General features: G+C 40.1%; 1 protein-coding gene across 1 annotated transcript; it reads left to right on the top strand.

The window, feature by feature from the left end:
* The first annotated feature begins 135 nt into the window (after nucleotides 1–135).
* Nucleotides 136–20,078, top strand: rnf207b (ring finger protein 207b). The gene is made up of 19 exons (XM_029720119.1): nucleotides 136–256; nucleotides 4,914–5,074; nucleotides 5,389–5,579; nucleotides 10,648–10,780; nucleotides 14,661–14,805; nucleotides 14,981–15,062; nucleotides 15,155–15,230; nucleotides 15,397–15,522; nucleotides 15,923–15,969; nucleotides 16,800–16,872; nucleotides 17,014–17,082; nucleotides 17,227–17,295; nucleotides 17,639–17,763; nucleotides 18,019–18,196; nucleotides 18,397–18,582; nucleotides 18,842–18,893; nucleotides 18,981–19,098; nucleotides 19,279–19,389; nucleotides 19,505–20,078. The coding sequence occupies exons 3-19, from the start codon at nucleotides 5,389–5,391 to the stop codon at nucleotides 19,647–19,649; spliced, it is 1,926 nt and encodes a 641-aa protein (XP_029575979.1). The 5' UTR covers nucleotides 136–256; nucleotides 4,914–5,074; the 3' UTR covers nucleotides 19,650–20,078.
* Nucleotides 20,079–20,449: the final 371 nt, after the last annotated feature.

The following is a 20,449-nucleotide window of genomic DNA, read 5'->3' as shown; positions in this document are numbered from 1 at the left end:
TTTCCAACGTATTTGATTTGATATTTGCAGGAACTAGTAATTTCTATGCGACGCGGCCAAGTTGTAGAAGTCACAGTGCGACCAAAACAAAGATCTACACACATGCAAGAGGCATTTCTCATTGGAAACAAAAAGTGGATTCAATATTTGTAGAAATATTCTGTTTTTTTGGAGTTCCACCTGCAACTGGACACATATGTTCATAAGAGACGAGTTTCTTCCGAATTAAGAACAATGAAAGTATTGGCAAGAAAAGGTTAGTTGAAAATATTGCTACAGCGGCTTTCCGTCTGAGCAGAGGACTTGACTCTCAATGGGCGGAATCGAATAAGCTGACCCGCGGGGCTCTGGTCTATGGCCCGTGACGGGAACGGACAAAAGCGGTAAAGGAGGAGCACCTTCTCAAATCGAACATCAGTTTGCGCCACTCGGTCATGTTGTCGACATGGCAGCATGGTACATCGTCCAGAAACATGCATAATCTCTTTTCCATAAAATATATGTTTGAATTTTCAAACTAGTTTTCATTGGGAAGACAGATGAAACGTTTATCAATAGCAATCACTTTTGAAAGTATAAACACAGAATCTTACTCATTACTCCTCTTGCCTCTCTAGGGTATGTGGTCAACAGCCAGTGGAATCAAGTGGCGCGAAATTCAAAAACCTTAAATGCTATAACTTCAATTTCTCAAACATATGACTATTTTACACCATTTTAAAGACAAGACTCTCGTTAATCTAACCACGTTGTCCGATTTCAAAAAGGCTTTACAACGAAAGCAAAACATTAGATTATGTCAGTGTAACAGGTTCCATCCCTCTCTTCGCCCCAACCCGGGCTCGAACCAGGGACCCTTGCACACATCAACAACTGACACCCCACGAAGCATCGTTACCCATCGCGCCACAAAAGCCACGGCCCTTGCAACGCAAGGGGAAACCCTACTTCAAGTGTCAGAGCGAGTGACGTCACTGATTGAAATGCTATTAGCACGCACCACTAGCCATTTCACATCGGTTACATCAGGAGAGTACCCAGCCAGAAATAACCACACACCCATTTTTCAAGCTAGCATATAATGTCACAAAAACCACAGCTAAATGCAGCACTAACCTTTGATATAAATCAGATGACACTCCTATGACATTGTTATACAATACATGCATGTTTTGTTCAATCAAGTTCATATATCAAAAACCAGCTTTTTACATTAGCATGTGATGTTCAGAACTAGCAAACACACCGAAAACTTCCGGTGAATTTACTAAATTACTCTTGATAATCATTTAAAAAATACATAAGAATTATTTAAAGAATTATAGATACAGAACTCCTTTATGCAATCGCGGTGTCAGATTTTAAAATAGCTTTTCGGAAAAAGCACATTTTGCAATATTCTGAGTAGATAGCTCGCCATCACGGGCTAGCTAATTTGACACCCACCAAGTTTGGCGTTCACTAAACACAGAATTACTATAAGAAAAATTGGATTACCTTTGCTGTTCTTCGTCAGAATGCACTCCCAGGACTTCTACTTCAACCACAAAATGTTGTTTTGGTTCAAAATAATCCATAGTTATGTTCAAATATCCTCTGTTTTGTCCGTTTGTTCAGGTCCCTATCCAAACGGTGACGCATGTCGTGACAAAAAAATTCGAAATATTCCATTACCGTACTTCGAAGCATGTCAAACGCTGTTTAAAATCAATTATTATGCTATGTTTCTTGTAAAATAGCGATAATATTCCAACCGGGCGAAGTTGTTTTCGTTCAAAGGCTGAAAGAAAAACATGGCCACTTCTCGGGGCCGCGCATCTCCTGTCTCTGAGCCACCAGCCTGACCACTCACAAACAGCGCTCCTGTACCTAGCCCAGAGACAGCAGAGATCTCGTTCCATTTTCTGGCGCCTTCAGAGAGCCTATGGGAGCCTTAGAAATTTTCACGTTACAACAGAGATCCTGTATTTCCGACAGAGATGCCACAGAAGCACAAGAAATGGTCAGAGAGGGCACTTCCTGTAAGGAATCTTCTCAGGTTTTGGCCTGCCATATGAGTTCTGTTATACTCACAGACACCATTCAAACAGTTTTAGAAACTTTAGAGTGTTTTCTATCCAAGTCTACCAATTATATGCATATTCTCGTTTCTGGAAAAGAGTAGTAACCAGTTTAAATGGGGTACGTTTTTTTATCCGGCCGTGAAAATACTGCCCCCTACCCTAGAGAGGTTATTAGTTAGGTCACTTTTGTTTTGGGGGCACCTGGCTCATCAATGCAATCATCTTTCACCAGGTGCAAAATACCTGGGCGGAGGGGCGAATCACCTCAGTTTAATATGTATCATAATGCAAATTATGATTGGTCCATCATAATGACTGTCAAAACCCTGCTCTCTGATTGGTCCTTCATAATGACATGGTCATAACCCTGCTCGCTCATTGGTCCTTCATAACGTTGCTCTCTGATTAGTCCCTTAATTATGATAGCGTCATGTCATAACCCTGCTCTCTGATCGGTGCTTCATAATGACATTGTAATAACCCTACACTCTGATTGGTTCCTTCATTATGACATCGTCATAACCCTGTTCTCTGATTGATTCCTTCATTACAACATCATCATGACCGTGGTCTCTGATTGGTCCCTTCATTACATCATCGTCATAACCCTGCTAGCTGATTGGTCCCTTCATAACGCTGCTCTCTGATTGGTACTTTCATAATGACATCATCATAACCCAGCTCTCTGGTTGGTCCCTTCATTACAACAGCGTCATGACCCTGCTGTCTGATTGGTCCCGTCATAATAATATCTTAAAACCTGCTCTCTGATTGTTCCTTTAATAATGACATTGTCATAATCCTGCTCTCTGATTGGTCCCTTCATTATGACGTCGTCATAACCCTGCTCTCTGATTGGTCCCTTCATAATAACATTGTCAAAACCTTGCTATCCCATTGTTCATTACAGTCAACCCATACAGTTCCTGGGCTATAGTTCCTTGCCAAAAGTTATGTAATGAACTCTGGTATAGTAGGCAGGGAGGCAGACAACAAGATGACATAACCTTTGACAAATTAAAAGAAACAGTTGAAGTCGGAAGTTTACATACACCTTAGCCAAATACATTTAAACTCAGTTTTTCACAATTCCTGACATTTAATCCGAGTAAAGATTCTCTGTTTTAGGTCAGTGAGGATCACCACTTTATTTTAAGAGTGTGAAATGTCAGAATAATAGTAGAGAGAATGATTTATTTCAGTTTCTATTTCTTTCATCACATTCCCAGTGTGTCGGAAGTTTACATACACTCAATTAGTATTTGTTAGCGTTGCCTTTAAATTGTTTAACTTGGGTCAAATGTTTCGGCTAGCCTTCCACAAGCTTCCCACAATAAGTTGGGGGAATTGTGTCCCATTCCTCCTGACAGAGCTGGTGTAACTGAGTCAGGTTTTTAGGCATTCTTGCTTTTTCAGTTCTGCCCACAAATTTTCTATAGGATTGAGGTCAGAGCTTTGTGATGGCCACTCCAATACCTTGACTTTGTTGTCCTTAAGCCATTTTCCCACAACTTTAGAATTATGCTTGTGGTCATTGTCTATTTGGAAGACCCATTTGCGACCAAGCTTTAACTTCCTGACTGATGTCTTGAGATGTTGCTTCAATATATCCACGTAATTGTCCTTCCTCATGAAGCCATCTATTTTGTGAAGTGCACCAGTCCCTCCTGCAGCAAAGCACCCCCACAACATGATGCTGCCACCCCCGTGCTTCACGGTTGGGATGGTGTTCTTCGGCTTGCAAGCCTCCCCCTTTAACCTCCAAACATAACGATGGTCATTATGGCCAAAGAGTTCTATTTTTGTTTCATCAGACCAGAGGACATTTCTCCAAAAAAGTACGATCTTTATCACCATGTGCAGTTGTAAACCGTAGTCTGGCTTTTTTATGGTGGTTTTGGAGCAGTGGCTTCTTCCTTGCTGAGCGGCCTTTCAGGTTATGTCGATATAGGACTCGTTTTACTGTGGATATAGACACTTTTGTACCTGTTTCCTCCAGCATCTTTACAAGGTTCTTTGCTGTTGTTCTGGGATTGATTTGCACTTTTCGCACCAAAGTACATTCATCTCTAGGATATAGAACGTGTCTCCTTCCTGAGTGGTATGAAGGCTGCGTGGTCCCATGGTGTTTATACTTGCGTACTATTGTTTGTACAGATGAACGTGGTACCTTTTGGCATTTGGAAATTGCTCCCGAGGATGAACCAGACTTGTGGAGGTCTATAAGTTTTTTTCTGACGTCTTGGCTGATTTCTTTTGATTTGTCCATGATGTCAATCAAAAAGGCACTAAGTTTTAAGGTAGACCTTGAAATAAATCCACAGTTACACCCCCAATTGACTCAAATTATGTCAATTAGCCTATCAGAAGCTTCTAAAGCCATGCCATAATTTTCTGGAATTTTCCAAGCTGTTTAAAGGCACAGTCAACTTAGTGTATGTAAACTTCTGACCCACTGGAATTGTGATACAATGAATTATAAGTGAAATAATCTGTCTGTAAACAATTATTGAAAAAATTACTTGTGTCATGCACAAAGTAGATGTCCTAACCGACTTGCCAAAACTATAGTTAACAAGAAATTTGGGGAGTGGTTGAAAAACTAGTTTTAATGACTCCAACCTAAGTGTATGTAAACTTCCGACTTCAACTGTATGCTATTTCCAAAACTAATATTCATTGCTCAGTTGTCCCCTTTATTGTTCCATTCTGAATTAGGAACCAATGCTTGATGTTTGACAGGAGTCATTGGAGGCTGCAGTGGGGGGAAATAGAGGGATTAGAGAGAGTAATGTATTTTGGTCACCTGTTGACAGATGAGTGGTGTCTGGTTACTCTTTTGTCATCTAGTACTGCTGTGCTATGGTCACACCTCCTCCTATACCCACTGAGTACCCTGACTTTGGTTTTGACGTCAGGGCCGGCACTTCATCCCCTCCAGGCACACTCAAAGATCCTCCACATATCTGTCATTCCTGCTTGGGACAGCAGCTAAGGCAGCAAGCCGTAAGGTAATGGTTCAGCTTTACTCTCATATTCTTATATTATTAAGTATCTGCTTCTTGACTTAATGAATAAGTATATGCTTAAAAGGAATGTACTTTAATGTACTTCCATCGACTTTAAGGTTGGGATTACTGATTGATTATTGACTTCCCTGGAATACTTTCAATTATATGATGTGTTTGTAACAGTATACCACAGTTGATACATCATGGAATGATTAGGGTGTCTGATGAAACGTGCATTTTCACTAATTCGTTCAAATGTCACTTAACATAGATCAGCATCGCTCTGATGGGCTTTCCTGTATGTGTTTTTTCAGATGTCTGGAGGAATCTTCTGCCTTTTGGAGAACCTATATGACCCAGACAGTGCCAACTGCCACCCCTTGGTATGCCACTTGTGCCATGAGCAGTACGAACACCCCTGTCTACTGGACTGTTACCACACATTCTGCGCCAGTTGTCTGCGTGGCAGGGCAGTGGAAGGCAGACTCTCCTGCCCCCTCTGTGGGTAAGTAAGCATGAGCATTCCATTGATTTACTGGATGGCATAAATCATGATATACAGTACCGGTCAAAAGTTTGGACAAACCTACTCATTCAAGTGTTTTTCTTTATTTTTACTATTTTCTATATTGTAGAATAATAGTGTAGACATCAACACAATGAAATAACACATATGGAATCATGTATGTAACAAAAAAAAGTGTTAAGCAAATCAAAATATATTTAAATTTTAGATTCTTCAAAGTAGCCACCCTTTGCCTTGATGACAGCTTTGCACACCCTAGGCATTTTCTCAACCAGCTTCACCTGGAATGATTTTCCAACAGTCTTGAAGGAGTTTCCACATATGCTGAGCACTTGTTGGCTGCTTTTCCTTCACTCTGCGGTCCAACTCATCCCAAACCATCTCCGTTGGCTTGAGGTCGGGTGATTGTGGAGGCCAGGTCATCTGATGCAGCACTCCATCACTCTCCTTCTTAAATAGCCCTTACACAGCCTAGAGGTGTGTTGGGTCATTGTCCTGTTGAAAAACAAATGATAGTCCCAATAAGCCAATCCAGATGGGATGGCGTATCGCTGCAGAATACTGTGGTAGCCAGGCTGGTTAAGTGTGTCTTGAATACTAAATAAATCACTGACAGTATCACCAGCAAAGCACCATCACACCTCCTCCTCCATGCTTCATGGTGGAAACCACACATGCGGAGATCATACGTTCACCTACTCTTTGTCTCACAAAGACACGGCGGTATCGCGTTTTAGGGAAGAACCGGATGCAGTGTCAAAGTAACAAAGGTTTATTACTAGAACAGGGCCAGGCAAAATGACAGGTCAAGGGCGTCAATAATCCAGGGCGATGTGACAAGGTACAGAACAGCAGGCAGACTCAGGGTCAGGGCAGGCAGAATGGTCAAAACTGGGAAAATTTGAAAACAGGAACTATAGAAAAAGACAGGAGCAAGGGGGAAACCGCTGGTAGGCTTGATGGACAAAACGAACTGTCAACAGACAGAGAACACAGGTATAAATACACTGGGGATAATGGGGAAGATGGGCGACACCTGGAGGGGGGTGGAGACAAGCACAAAGACAGGTGAAACAGATCAGTGTGTGGCAGGCGGTTGGAACCAAAATCTCAAATTTGGACTCATCAGACCAAAGGACAGATTTCCACCGGTCTAATGTTCATTGTTCATGTTTCTTGGCCCAAGCAAGTCTCTTCTTCTTGGTGTCCTTAAGTAGTGTTTTTTTTGCAGCAATTCGACCATGAAGGCCTGATTCACGGAGTCTCCTCTGAACAGTTGATGTTGATATGTGTCTGTTACTTGAACTCTGTGAAGCATTTATTTGAGGCTGGAAACTCTAATGAACTTATCCTCTGCAGCAGAGGTAACTCTGGGTCTTCCTTTCCTGTGGCGGTCCTCATAAGAGCCAGTTTCATCATAGCGCTTGATGGTTTTTGCGACTGCACTTGAGAAACCTTCCAAGTTCTTGATATTTTCCAGATTCACTGACCTTCATGTCTTAAAATATTGATGGACTGTCATATCTCTTTGCTTATTTGAGCTGTTCTTGCCATAATATGGACTTGGTCTTTTACCAAATAGGGCTATCTTCTATATACCACCCCTACTTTGTCACGGAACAACTGATTGGCTCAAACACATTAAGAAGGAAAGAAATTCCACAAATTAAACTTAAGAAGGAACACCTGTTAATTGAAACGCATTCCAGGTGACTTCCTCATGAAGCTGGTTGAGAGAATGCCAAGCGTGTGCAAAGCTGTCATCAAGGCAAAGGGTGGCTACTTGGAAGAATCTCAAATATCAAATATATTTTGATTTGTTTAACACTTTTTTGGTTACTACATTACTCCAGATATGTTATTTCATAGTTTTGATGTCTTCACTATTATTCTACAATGTAGAAAATAGTAAAAATAAAGAAAAACCCTTGAATGAGTACGTGTGTCCAGACTTTTGTCTGGTACTGTAGGTATTTTAATTTCTTATGGAACAAATTACCTTTGATTTATCATATCAATGACCAACTCAGTGGCTTTGTGGTTACATTTTAAGCCCTAAGATTGGAAAGTTGTGGGTTTGTTCCACAGTCGAGTCATACTAAGGACTGTCCCAATGGGACCTGATGCCTCACTGCTTGGCACTCAGCATTAAGGAGATGGATTCGGGGGTAAGGCCCTGGAACAGACTAGCGTCCAGAGCATGTACATGTACAGTGGCTTGCGAAACTATTCACCCCCCTTGGTATTTTTCAAATTTTATTGCCTTACAACCTGGAATTAATATGGATTTTTGGGGGGGTTGTATCATTTCATTTACACAACATGCCTACCACTTTGAAAATGCGAAATATTTTTTATTGTGAATCAAACAACAAACAAGACAAACTGAAAACTTGAGCGTGTAACTATTCACCCCCCAAAGTCAATACTTTGTAGAGCCACCTTTTGCAGCAATTACAGCTGCAAGTCTCTTTGGGTATGTCTCTATAAGCTTGGCACATCTAGCCACTGGGATTTTTGCCCATTATTCAAGGCAAAACTTCTCCAGCTCCTTCGAGTTGGATGGGTTCCGCTGGTGTACAGCAATCTTGAAGTCATATCACAGATTCTCAATTGGATTGCGGTCTTGGCTTTGACTAGGCCATTCCAAGACATTTACATTTTCCCCTTAAACCACTCGAGTGTTGCTTTAGCAGTATGCTTAGGGTCATTGTCCTGCTGGAAGGTGAACCTCTGTCCCAGTCTCAAATCTCTGGAAGACTGAAACAGGTTTCCCTCAATAATTTCCCTGTATTTAATGCCATCCATCATTCCTTCAATTCTGACCAGTTACCCAGTCCCTGCCAATGAACAACATCCCCGCAGCATGATGCTGCCACCACCATGCTTCACTGTGGGGATGGTATTCTCGGGGTGATGAGAGGTGTTGGATTTGCACCAGACATAGCGTTTTCCTTGATGGCTAAAAAGCTCAATTTTAGACTCCTCTGACCAGAGTACCTTCTTCCATATGTTTGGGAGGTCTCCCACATGCCTTTTGGCGAACACCAAAAGTGTTTGCTTATTTTTTTCTTTAAGAAATTGCTTTTTTCTGGCCACTCTTCCGTAAAGCCCAGCTCTGTGGAGTGTACGACTTAAAGTGGTCCTATGGACAGATACTCCAATCTCCACCGTGGAGCTTTGCAGCTCCTTCACGGTTATCTTTGGTCTCTTTGTTGCCTCTGATTAATGCCCTCCTTGCCTGTTCCGTGAGTTTTGGTGGGCAGCCCTCTCTTGGTTTGTTGTGGTGCCATATTCTTTCCATTTTTTAAATATGGATTTAATGGTGCTCTGTGGGATGTTCAAAGTTTTGGATATTTCTTTATAACCCAACCCTGATCTGTACTTCTCCACAACTTTGTCCCTGACCTGTTTGGAGATCTAATTGGTCTTCATGGTGCCGCTTGCTTGGGGGTGCCCCTTGCTTAGTGGTGTTGCAGACTCTGGGGCCTTTCAGAACAGGTGTATATATACTGAGATCATGTGACAGATCATGTGACACTTAGATTGCGCACAAGTGGACATTATTTAACTAATTATGTGACTTCTGAAAGTAATTGTTTGCACTAGATCTTATTTAGGGGCTTCATGGATAGGGGGTGAATACATATGCAAGCACCACTTTTCTGTTTTAAATTTTATTTATTTATTTTGAAACAAGTTATTTTTTTGATTTCACCTCACCAATTTGGACTATTTTGTGTATGCCCATTACATGAAATCCAAATAAAAATCTATTTAAATTACGGGTTGTAATGCAACAAAATAGGAAAAATGCCAAGGGGGATGAATACTTTTGCAAGGCACTGTACGGTAGTTTAAGCTGCCTCACGCTACAGAAACAGGAGATAGGCTCCTGCCCCTATGGGCAGTTCTGGCTTGGACAAGGCTAACTTGTTTTAGGCTTTATCATATCAATAGCTTTTGTAGTGAAATGTCCCATGGACTCTTCAACTCCATTTTCTCCATCATGCCTGATGTCATTGGAAGGGCTGAAGTATTTATCATTGATGCGTGTACACAAAACGATACCTAGAACACCATAGTCTCTCCAGTTAGTAGTGCCAGGATGAAAGTCTTACGGGATAATATTGGGGGAAATAGACAGCTGCAGTGTAAATCCTGCCTTTGTTTCATCCTGCCTGGCATTGAGAACAGCTTGGTCCTAGATAGCTGGCAACTCTCAGTAAGAAGAGAAAGAGAATTTGGACACCTTGACATTTGAATGATTGATCCCTCTGGGCTCAGATTACGTTAATTGCTGTGCCCTCCAGGACTGGATTATGTAACAGTGTTGTCATTATGCAGTACTGTGGATATGGATATGGTAATGTAAGTACAAACTAGTTTAGATGAGATTGTGGTGGTATTTCCAGGATGCCTATGAGTTTATTTTGCCTGAGTCACATGAAGCTCAACTAGTACATGCTCTGTAATATAGGCTACATGCTTTGCTTTTTATGACAGCCTGTATATTTGAGATTAAGTATTCATTGGAGATCTTTTTATGTAAGGGTGAGAGGCTACAATGGACCTTACTAAGTGTAGGACACGCCTAGTCAATAATCTAGCCCCCCTTTAATTAAAGAAAGGAAATTTGCTTTAAGCAAACTGTTTGTTTGTGACATTCATTAAATTAATGACATGGGAAATCACACTGGAATAAAGCAATATGCAGTGTCGTTGTTGCTATTCTTGTCATTGACATTACCTTGTGTAATCAGAATTCAGAGCGATGCTATTTGTGGCTGTGTTGCCGTGAAGACTAGGTGAATACTTGCTAATGGGAGAGGCAATAGCCTACATGAGGACAATAGTTCAACAGCTGTAGCATAAGATATCCAACCCACACAGAACACAGGGTAAAACTGCAAACACAATCACTTTTAAATATATTAGTTTGTTTCCATTTACTTTTCAGGGATCTCTTCACTTTAAGATTGTTAGTAGCTAGATGTGTTGGATCGTATTTGTAAGTTTTATGTAACCACTCTTGGTTTTGGTACAGACAACAGTCCATTGTCAAAGGCCTAAGTGCCTTACCCCAGGAGGACCGCCTGCTCAAGTTCCTGGTGGATAACTCTACTGACTGTGAGGAGACAGTTCAGTGTTCCAACTGTGATCTGGAGTGCAAGAAGCAGGTATTAAGGTTTTATTAACTCTGAATGATTTATTTGAACCTTAGCCATGTATGCAAATAGTTTCCTAACAAACACAGGTTTGGATCATCACATAATTGGCATATATATATATTACTCTTACAGAATTTCCACGTGGGCGAGGATATTGGAAATGTAATCAAAGCCTACTGGATGATAACTTGTTTTTAACTAGGACAGAAGAATTTATAACTGACTTTTTCTGACATAACATAGGTACAGCAGATCCCCTTATTGTATGGGACACTTTTAAATGTGCCTTTAGATGCCATGCAATTCAGTACTCATCTATAAAATAAAAGCAATTTAGGTCAAAAGAGACCATAATAACAAAGGAAATTGAAGGACTAAGAGTACAGTTAGATAGCAATAAAAACTGCACCATATAGGCTCAGAATACGTTAGAGGAAAAACAAAAAGAAATGGAGGAACTTATTCAAGAAAGATCCAGTGTAATATATTATAAAAATAAAGCGAACTGGATGGAATATGGGGAAAAATGCACCAAATTCTTTTTCAATCATCAACATAGAAAAGCTACCAAAAAAATGTATTGAAACTTGTTACAGATGATGGAGTCACGCATGATACACCGAACAATATTTTGAAAGAGGAAGTTAATTACTTTAAGAATATTCCTCCATCTCCACTAACCGAAGCTAATTGTATGGATTTTTTTCCTATTAATAATGTAAAATTAACATCTGTACAAAAAGACTCATGTGAAGGCCAAATTACAGAGGAGGAACTTCTTGATACAATTAAAGCCTTTAAATCCAGGAAAACTCCAGGGCTGGATGGCATACCAGTGGAAGTATAACAAACTTTTTTGATATATTCAGAAGACCATTATTAGCATGTTTTAACCACTCCTATATAAACGGTAGATTAACGGACATGCAACAAGAAGGTCTGATTTCATTATTACTGAAACAGGATCCAAGTAGTATATATATAGATCCAGTCCATTTAAAAATTTGGAGCCCTCTTACACTTCAGTGTTGTGATAAAAAATTCTAGCTAAATGCTTGGCGCATAGAATTAAAAAGGTATTGTCAGATATTATTCATCCTAATCAGACAGGTTTTTTACATGGATGATACATTGGAGATAATATAAGACAAGTACTGGAAACAATAGAATACTATGAAATATTGGGGAAACCAAGCCTGGTTTTCATAGCCGATTTTGAAAAGCCTTTTGATAAAGTACGACTGGAATATTGCCTGGAATATGCCTGGAATATTTCAATTTTGGAGAATCTCTTTTAAAATGGGATAAAGTTATGTATAGTAACCCTAGGTGTAAAATAGTAAATAATGGCTACATCTCAGAAAGTTTTAAACTGTCAAGAGGATTAAAACAAGGTTATCCACTATCGGCATATCTATTTATTATTGACATCAAAATGTTAGCTGTTAAAATTAGATCCAACAATTATATTAAGGGATTAGAAATCCGTGGCTTAAAAACAAAGGTGTCATTGTACGCTGATGATTCATGTTTTCTTTTAAAACCACAATTAGAATCCCTCCACAGCCTCATAGAGGATCTAGATACTTTTTCTAACCTCTCTGGATTAAAACCAAATGATGATAAGTGTATTGGGTCTTTTGCATTAACGTGTAGTTACCAATAAAATGGTCTGACAGGGATGTGGACATACTCGAGATACATATCCCGAAAGAAAGAAATTATCTCTCTCCAATAAATTTAAATAGAAAGTTAGCAAAAATAGATAAGATCTTGCTACCATGGAAAGGAAAATACCTGTCTATTTGTGGAAAAATCACCCTGATTTACTCTTTAGTCATATCACAGTTTACCCATTTGCTTATGGTTTTTGCCTACACCTAGTGACCTGCTTTTTAAATTATATGAACAAAAAATATTCAATTTTATTTGGAATGGCAAGCCAGACAAAATTAAAAGGGCTTATTTATTTAACAAATATGAATTCGGAGGGCAGAAATTATTAAATATTAAACCTCTCACTAAAGGCATCAGTCATACAAAATGTATACTTAAATCTGAAATGGTTCTCTAGTAAATTAGTAAGAATGTCTCACCCCATGTTCAAGAATGGCCTTTTTCCCTTTATTCAGATTACAACTGCTCACTTTCGGTTATTTTAAAATGAAATTATCTCCAAAAATATTGTTATTTTTTTAAACAAGCCTTAGAAAGTTGGTTGCAATTTCAGTTGAATCCACCTGAAAAGACAGAACAAATAATACAACAAATATTGTGGTTAAACTCAAATATACTAATTGATTTAAAAAAAAAGAACATTTTGATTATCTTTTAAAAAGGTATAATCTTTGTAAATTATATCATAAATAGGACTGGTGGCGTTATGTCACACATGCAGCTAACACATACATATGGAAATGTCTGCTCTACCCAAAATTACAACCAATTAATTGCAGCATTACCACAAAAATGGAAGAGGCAAGTGGAAGGGGGAAAAAGTAAGGAACTTGTCTGCCGGCCCTGCATTAAAGACCAAAAATGGTTCAAGAAAATTGTGATGAATAAAAATACATATCAATTTCATTTAAGGACCAAAAAATGTACAGCTGTGCCATATAAGTTGCAAAATAGTTGGGAAGAGATTTTCGATGTACCGATTCCATGGCACATGGTTTATGAATTGACACGGAAAACGACGCCGGATTCAAAACTTTGAATTTTTCAATGTAAGTTATTATACAAAATTCTTGCAACCAATCAAATGTTATATATATGGGGGATACAATCTTCCCAGCTCTGCAGATTTTGCTGTGAGGAGGCAGAGTCATTAGGTCATTTATATTGGTACTGTCCATATGGAGCTCGTTTTTGGTTCATAGGTCCAGGAATGGCTGAAGAATTGCAACATTTTACCTAGAACTAACGCTGCAGATAGCAATACTGGGTGATTTGAAAAGTCATAGTCAATCGATCAATAATATAATTATTATTTTAGCACAAAATGTTACGTTTATTTTACAATCTGTAGAAGCTATGAGAGTGGGGTGGCAGCGGAGCCTAGTGGTTAGAGCGTTGGACTAGTAACCGAAAGGTTGCAAGATCGAATCCCCGAGCTGACAAGGTACAAATCTGTCGTTCTAGGAACAGTGGCAGTTAACCCAGGTTGTCATTGAAAATAAGAATTTGTTCTTAACTGACTTGGCTAGTAAAATAAAGGTTAAAATAAATAAAATAGAAAGGTTCAGTACTTTTGTGAAGCATCACAGCACAGTTGAAAAATATATGGCAAATAGAAATCCAAAATGGATGGTGTTAAGAGATAGATTGGAGGGGTTGAATGGAGCTAAAGGGTGGGACTAATAACAAGATAACCAATGTAAAACATACAGGGGTCTGTAAAATGTATATAGGTTCAGAAATGTTGTGAAATACCACAGTTACAAATAGAAATCAAACTGGATGGACATCAGAAATAGAGGAAGGACTAAAAACAAACAAAATATAACTATTGTAAAATAGATTGTGTCTGTAAAATGTGTATAGTATGTATAAACTGAAGGTAGAAGCCTAAGTGTTACTGTTTATTAGTTTACTCCAATTGGGGGAGGGGTGGTAGGGTTTGCAGGGAATAATAAAGGTATATTCTAAGAAAAAAGTATGTATGTATATATGTATGTGTATATGTAATATATATATATTTACCCCCCCCCCCCAAAAAAAATATGGGGGATTGGAAATGATGCAGACAATTACATTGATGGAAGCAACAATCTCCGCAATATTAAAGCTGATCCACCCCCTGAAAAAAAAGAAAAGTTTTGGTTCATACCAGTAGTTTTTGTCTGCAGTACAAGCTTTTGAATATGTTTGTGGTCTTGTGTGTTGACAGGATGTGGAAGCAATGTATTATTGCAACACTTGTAGCCAGCCGTTGTGTGGAGCTTGCAGGGAATCAACCCACAAGGCTAAAATGTTTGCCCGCCATGATATTGTCTCCCTTGCCAAACGCACAAAGGAGGTCCACAAAAAGTGTGGTGTGTTAAAAGTCCAATCTTCTTCAAATACAGCTAGATACCTTTTATGAATAAACTAGCAGGTGCACAGAACATTTTGATTAAATCCAAGGCTCTCCAGCTCATATTCTCTCCTCTGAGATTACATTGTAATGACTGTCTCTGCCTGTCTGTTTGTCTGTCTATCTACCCACAGCCCTCCATGACGAGCTATACATAATGTTCTCCACAGAGAAGAAGTCCATGCTGTGTATCAACTGTTTCAGAGACATGCAAGTGTGAGTTAGTCAGCTCCTATCCCCAATATTTTATCACTTAAGTAATTAAATAATCAACCATTAAGCAATTGCTTTTTGTGTGTGTCCTCCAGGGAGAGCAGAGCACACTGCATTGATATTGAGACAGCATATATGCAAGGCTGTGAAAGGCTGGACCAAGCTGTCATAGTGAGTGCATTCTCTTCATTAACTCTGTATTACCTACTTATTCCGTATTGCTGTAGAGTATACCTATAGACAATACATGTGGGGGAACATGGTGAAGTTTAGTTTAGTTTGTTGGGTGTGTGTATATGTGGTGGTGTCCACTGCCCTGTCATGATGTGACCCCTAGGCGGTAAAAGAGCTACAGACGTCTGCCAGAGAAGCCATCATCCTGCTGAAGGCGATGATCAGGGAGGTTCGAGAGAACGTGGATGAGGAGGAGAGCGCTATCAGCACACTGTTCAACAACATGCAGGTGAGCTGACACAGGCATCGGCCATTTTGAAAACATTCAACTCAACTCAAAGCTGGAAATTTCCCTCCATTCCAATGACAGTTTTTTTCAATCAATCAATGTTCTTAACAAAAAAATTGGTGAATGTTTTTTTGTTTTCTGACTGCAGTTTATTTTATTACCACAAGGTGTCACCCTTCGTTTCTTATCTCCTAAAGTTGCTGAAAGTTCAATACATTGCACATGACATCAGAGCAAAATGTAATCAAATTGGAATGCTCAAGTAGTGCTTTTCATTTACAAACTTAACACTGAGAGGAAATGAATGTAATTTTTCATTGTAATAGTTTTAATTGGGCAGTCTAATTAATTTAATTTAATCATTTAATCTTGACACAGATAATATTGTCCTCTTTTGAAGGAAAAACTGGCAGAAAGAAAAAAGATTCTTCTGAAAGCAGCTCAAAGGTGAGAATAAATTTGACTTCAGGCTACCTTGCTTGAAAACTAGTAAAGGTGGGTGCCACAGGAGGTTGGTGGCACCTTAATTGGAGAGAACGGGCTGGTGGTAATGACTGGAGCGGAATCAGTGGAATGATATCAAATACATCAAACACATGGCTCCCTTCAGCAGCCTCCACTGCTGGGCGCAGAGTCAATCATGTTTATAATGTAATGTATAGCCTATGCTCAGAGAAACTGTGAAATATTTGGTACCTACCTGTCATTGTTTGAATGGGCCATCCGAATACAGAACACACAGATTCAGCCTCAATGGTTGCATATAGCCATTAAAAATCACTGTAAACTCAATGAACTCTCAGTGCAGGAAGTCTTTCCACAGACAGACACCTGTGCATCCCAAATGGCATCCTTTTCCCTTTATAGTGCACTACTTTTCACCAGGGTCCATAGAGTAGCGCACTATACAGGATATTTGGGATGCACCCAGAGATATTGAACAGGCTAATGGCTCATCTAATGCCTGCCTATGTATCCTGTTCCACATTTATAGATCCTGCTGGGAGATTAAGGTATCCATGGCAGCAGACCAATCTAGATAAAAGCCTAATTAATGATAATAATGTGTCAAACTAGCTACATCAGGCTTGCATGGCACCACTTTTGTAGCAAAAATGTTTCCCGAAAAGCTTTGCATATGCTGCACAAGCTAAAGAGTAAAGATGATAAGCACATGATATTCTTGCTATTGACATGTGGGTTAAGATCATGCATGTTGTTCCAGTTAGATACTGTAAGAGATCCATTTAAAATGGATTCTCTCTTGTTTTTAACAGTCAGCATGAGGAGAAAGAGAGAGCCTTCAAAGAACAGCTGTCTCATCTGGCTGCACTCTCACCCACTCTCCAGGTAATGTCCTACCTATGGCACGCCTTTCTATCCTGGAGTAGTGATACATCTGTTGTATTTGTCATCCAAACGGATGGCCCATCTTGAACAGGTGTAATATGCTCAACTCAAGCCAGTGTTCTCTGCCTTTCCTGTCTCTAGGTTCATCTGGTCACTTGCTCAGCCTTTCTAAGTTCAGCCAACAAGTTTGAGTTTCTTGACATGGGTTATGTATGTACAATACAGTAAGATAAATAATGCCCAATCTGGTTCCATGAATCCAGAAGAGCACATACCAAAACATGAAATGTAATACTAGCAATTGTGAATACCGTTTTGAAGCAAATGTGTTTGACTTTAATATATGTTATCCAGCAACTGATGGAGAGACTGAAGAAGATTGTCAAACTTCCACACAGACTGAGACCAGCTCAGAGTAGCAAGGTAAGGTCAATAATTAGGTGGGCGCTTATATTTGTCCTATTTCACACATGTATAAGTGTGTATTAATATGCATGTGTGAATTGGAAATATCCCAATTCCACCTGAGACACCCTCGGAGAGTGGGGACACGGCCAGAGTCGGCCATTATCAACGGTGACTCTGGATCAATTAGGGTAAAGTGCCTCGTTCAAAGGCACATCGGCAGATTTTTCACCTTGTCAGCTCGGGGATTCGAACTAGTGACCTTTCGGTTAATGAAAAGACCCTCTTGTCATATGCCTTTTCAGCTGATATTTTGTCATATCACATCCCAAATATACACCCCATTCTGTTTCTGGTTTAGATCAACACAGAGTATCGGTCCGAGTTTGCTCGTTGCCTTGAGTCTCTGTTACTGCTGGGCCAAAGACGCTCTGTGTCCATTGCTGGGAGTGTGACTGGATTGAGTTTGGGCAATGCCAGCGGACTGTGAGTCATATTTCACCCCTACCATATGGAAATAGTGCAGACCTACACGCTCAAAGGGAAAATGTCATCAGCATGTTATTGGTGTTCCCAATGAGTGAAACCTCAAATTTCAAGACAGTATGCCTGTACTTCCCAAGTATGCGCTTGTCATGTTCTAAAATATCCAGCGGAAATATGAGGACCCCCATGCCTGATGCCCAAAATGTTATGTAAAGATATTGATTTATTCATTGTTTTGTGTAACTGTCCCCTCAGCCTGCAGTCGTCCCTGTCCATGGCCTGCCACTCCCCAGCCATCAGTGACATGTCCCTGGGCTCGTCCGTGGTGCGGAAGCCCACCCCCCACCGCTATATCAGCACCAAGGTCCTCCTGGCTGAGGGCGGAGAGACCCCCTTCACCGAGCACTGTCGCAACTATGAGACCAGCTACAGGGTGTGAGCTTCTACAACTCTTTTCAGTTACTGTACAGCTCTTACAAAATTACTGAGGACTTTCACAGCCAAACACAATGTTTTGGTATGTGCATTTGAAACACATTAGAGACGCATGGTTTATTGATTTCAATCAAGGTGCTACACTGTTTACTATACCCTGATGTAGCCCATAAAAACCTTGTGTTCTCCTGACTCCAGACGCTGCAGATGTCCATTCAGCAGCTGAAGGACCAGGTGCAGGAGACCCACAGGGATCTGACCAAGCACCACTCCCTCATCAAGACAGACACCATGGGAGACATCCTGGATACCTCCGTGCAGATGGACAGACAGATCTCCTCTGAGTACTCTGCAGTGGAACTCATGAGGGCCATGTTTGAGGAGGTGGGAATCACTAAAGCAATCAATCAATCAATCAAATGTATTTATAAAGCCCTTTTAACATCAGCTGATGTCACAAAGTGCTATACAGAAACCTAGCCTAAAACCCCAAACAGTAAGCAATGCAGATGTAGAAGCACGGTGGCTAAGAAAAACTCCCTAGAAATTAGGATTATGAAAAAGTATTCACACAACATTGTTTATTAATGTAACCCGGCTTACCTTTTAGAGCTCATTAACATCTTGTTATCCTTCACCATAGGTCTGGGAGACAACCTTTCAGAGGGTTGCAAATGAACAGGAAATCTATGAAGGTAATGGGGATTTTGTTTTTCTGTTAGCTGTAAGATAGATATGGTCAAGTTGGTGTTTTATACTGCATGTGTCCATTCTGGTTTCAGCCCAGCTTCATGATCTGACCCAGCTAAGACAAGAGAACAGTTATCTGACCACCATCGCCAGGCAAATTGGCCCATATATCCGATCCATCGCCAAGGTGAAGGAACGCCTTGAGCCCAGGTACTGGAGCACAGTCACTGGAACTCAATATCACAAACTACAATGTCTTGACTAACAAGATAGTTTGGCAAATGTACAATTTACTCTGGCGAGGGGTCTCAGACGGAGACGTTTTTTTCTGTCATGGTGACTGTGCAAGACATGGTTTACCATGAAGTATTCCCTTTTCAATGTTCCCAGACTGAGAGAGCCTAAGGAGCTGAAAGACGACCGTACAGAGGCCATGCTGAAGATCTATGAGGACACCACTACAGCCACAGATACTAAACAAACCATTTCAACAACACTGACGTAAGCTAGTGAGGAGATCACTGAATAACTTGTTGGGAGAATTGATCTGATTGATTTCAATGAAAACTATACAACGTCTCTGTTAAACCTCTACTTTTATGCTTTACCTCAACAGAAATGACCTGACCTGTCGGCCTACCACAGATGATAACCACACTCTCAGCAACCTCTCTGATGAAGCTGCCCTCAAGGATCATTTCTACTGGCCAGGGAAGCAGATGACCACAGAGATAGCCATTTGGAAGGAGATGTCGCCCTAAACAACTAGATAGGGGCATGGGACATCACCAACAAAGTGCTCACCCTTGATTTACTGTATGTAAATTATATTGAATATAAAATCCAATATTTTCACATTGTGTGTAACAAGGTGTAATGAATGCAACAAAGTGTAATGTATGCTATGGAAACACCATCACTGTGTTCAGGTTGGCTTCTTGTAGTAATTTAAGCATGCATCCATTATCCATATTAGGACTACATTGGCAACAACATGAAAGACAACCTAATGAGGAAGACAATTTTCTTAGGATAAACTTTTGATTTTATTTGACAGGACAATGGTGTTCATTCAATTCAGAAAGTCAGTAAAGTGAAAAAAAGTTATCAACCAGGAGTTAGATAAGTATACCCTCTGCGTGATACATTTTTAAATTACCTGTAATAAACTGTAGTATTGTTATACTGTAGTGCAACACAACTGGCTTTTTCCACGTTCAGCTCAGCTGTATCATGCTTGGAGCGGCAAACTATCGTACGTCTGCAGCCAACTGAATGTGCTCTTATATTAATCTACAGAATCTCATCTGTATTCATGTAATACATCACTTTTACAGTGCTCTAGACTGTCCTAATTTCAGAAACGAACTCACACACACTCATCTTGCACAACAGTTAGTGCTTTTGACTGTTCTAATTTCACAAATTCTCTTTCACTCACAGACATACTCCTCTTGCACTCCATACAGTCTGGGCATACAGAGTGGAGGGCAGAGGCGACCTTTCACCTGAGACAAGCTGCGGTAGTTCAGAAGGAAGCCATGTTGGGTGTAGCTCTCTG

The sequence above is a fragment of the Salmo trutta genome, chromosome 28 (genome assembly GCF_901001165.1).
Source record: "Salmo trutta chromosome 28, fSalTru1.1, whole genome shotgun sequence".
NCBI classification, from domain to species: domain Eukaryota; kingdom Metazoa; phylum Chordata; class Actinopteri; order Salmoniformes; family Salmonidae; genus Salmo; species Salmo trutta.
Note: the sequence above shows the minus strand (reverse complement) of the source record. Positions and strands in the feature narration are given on the sequence as shown.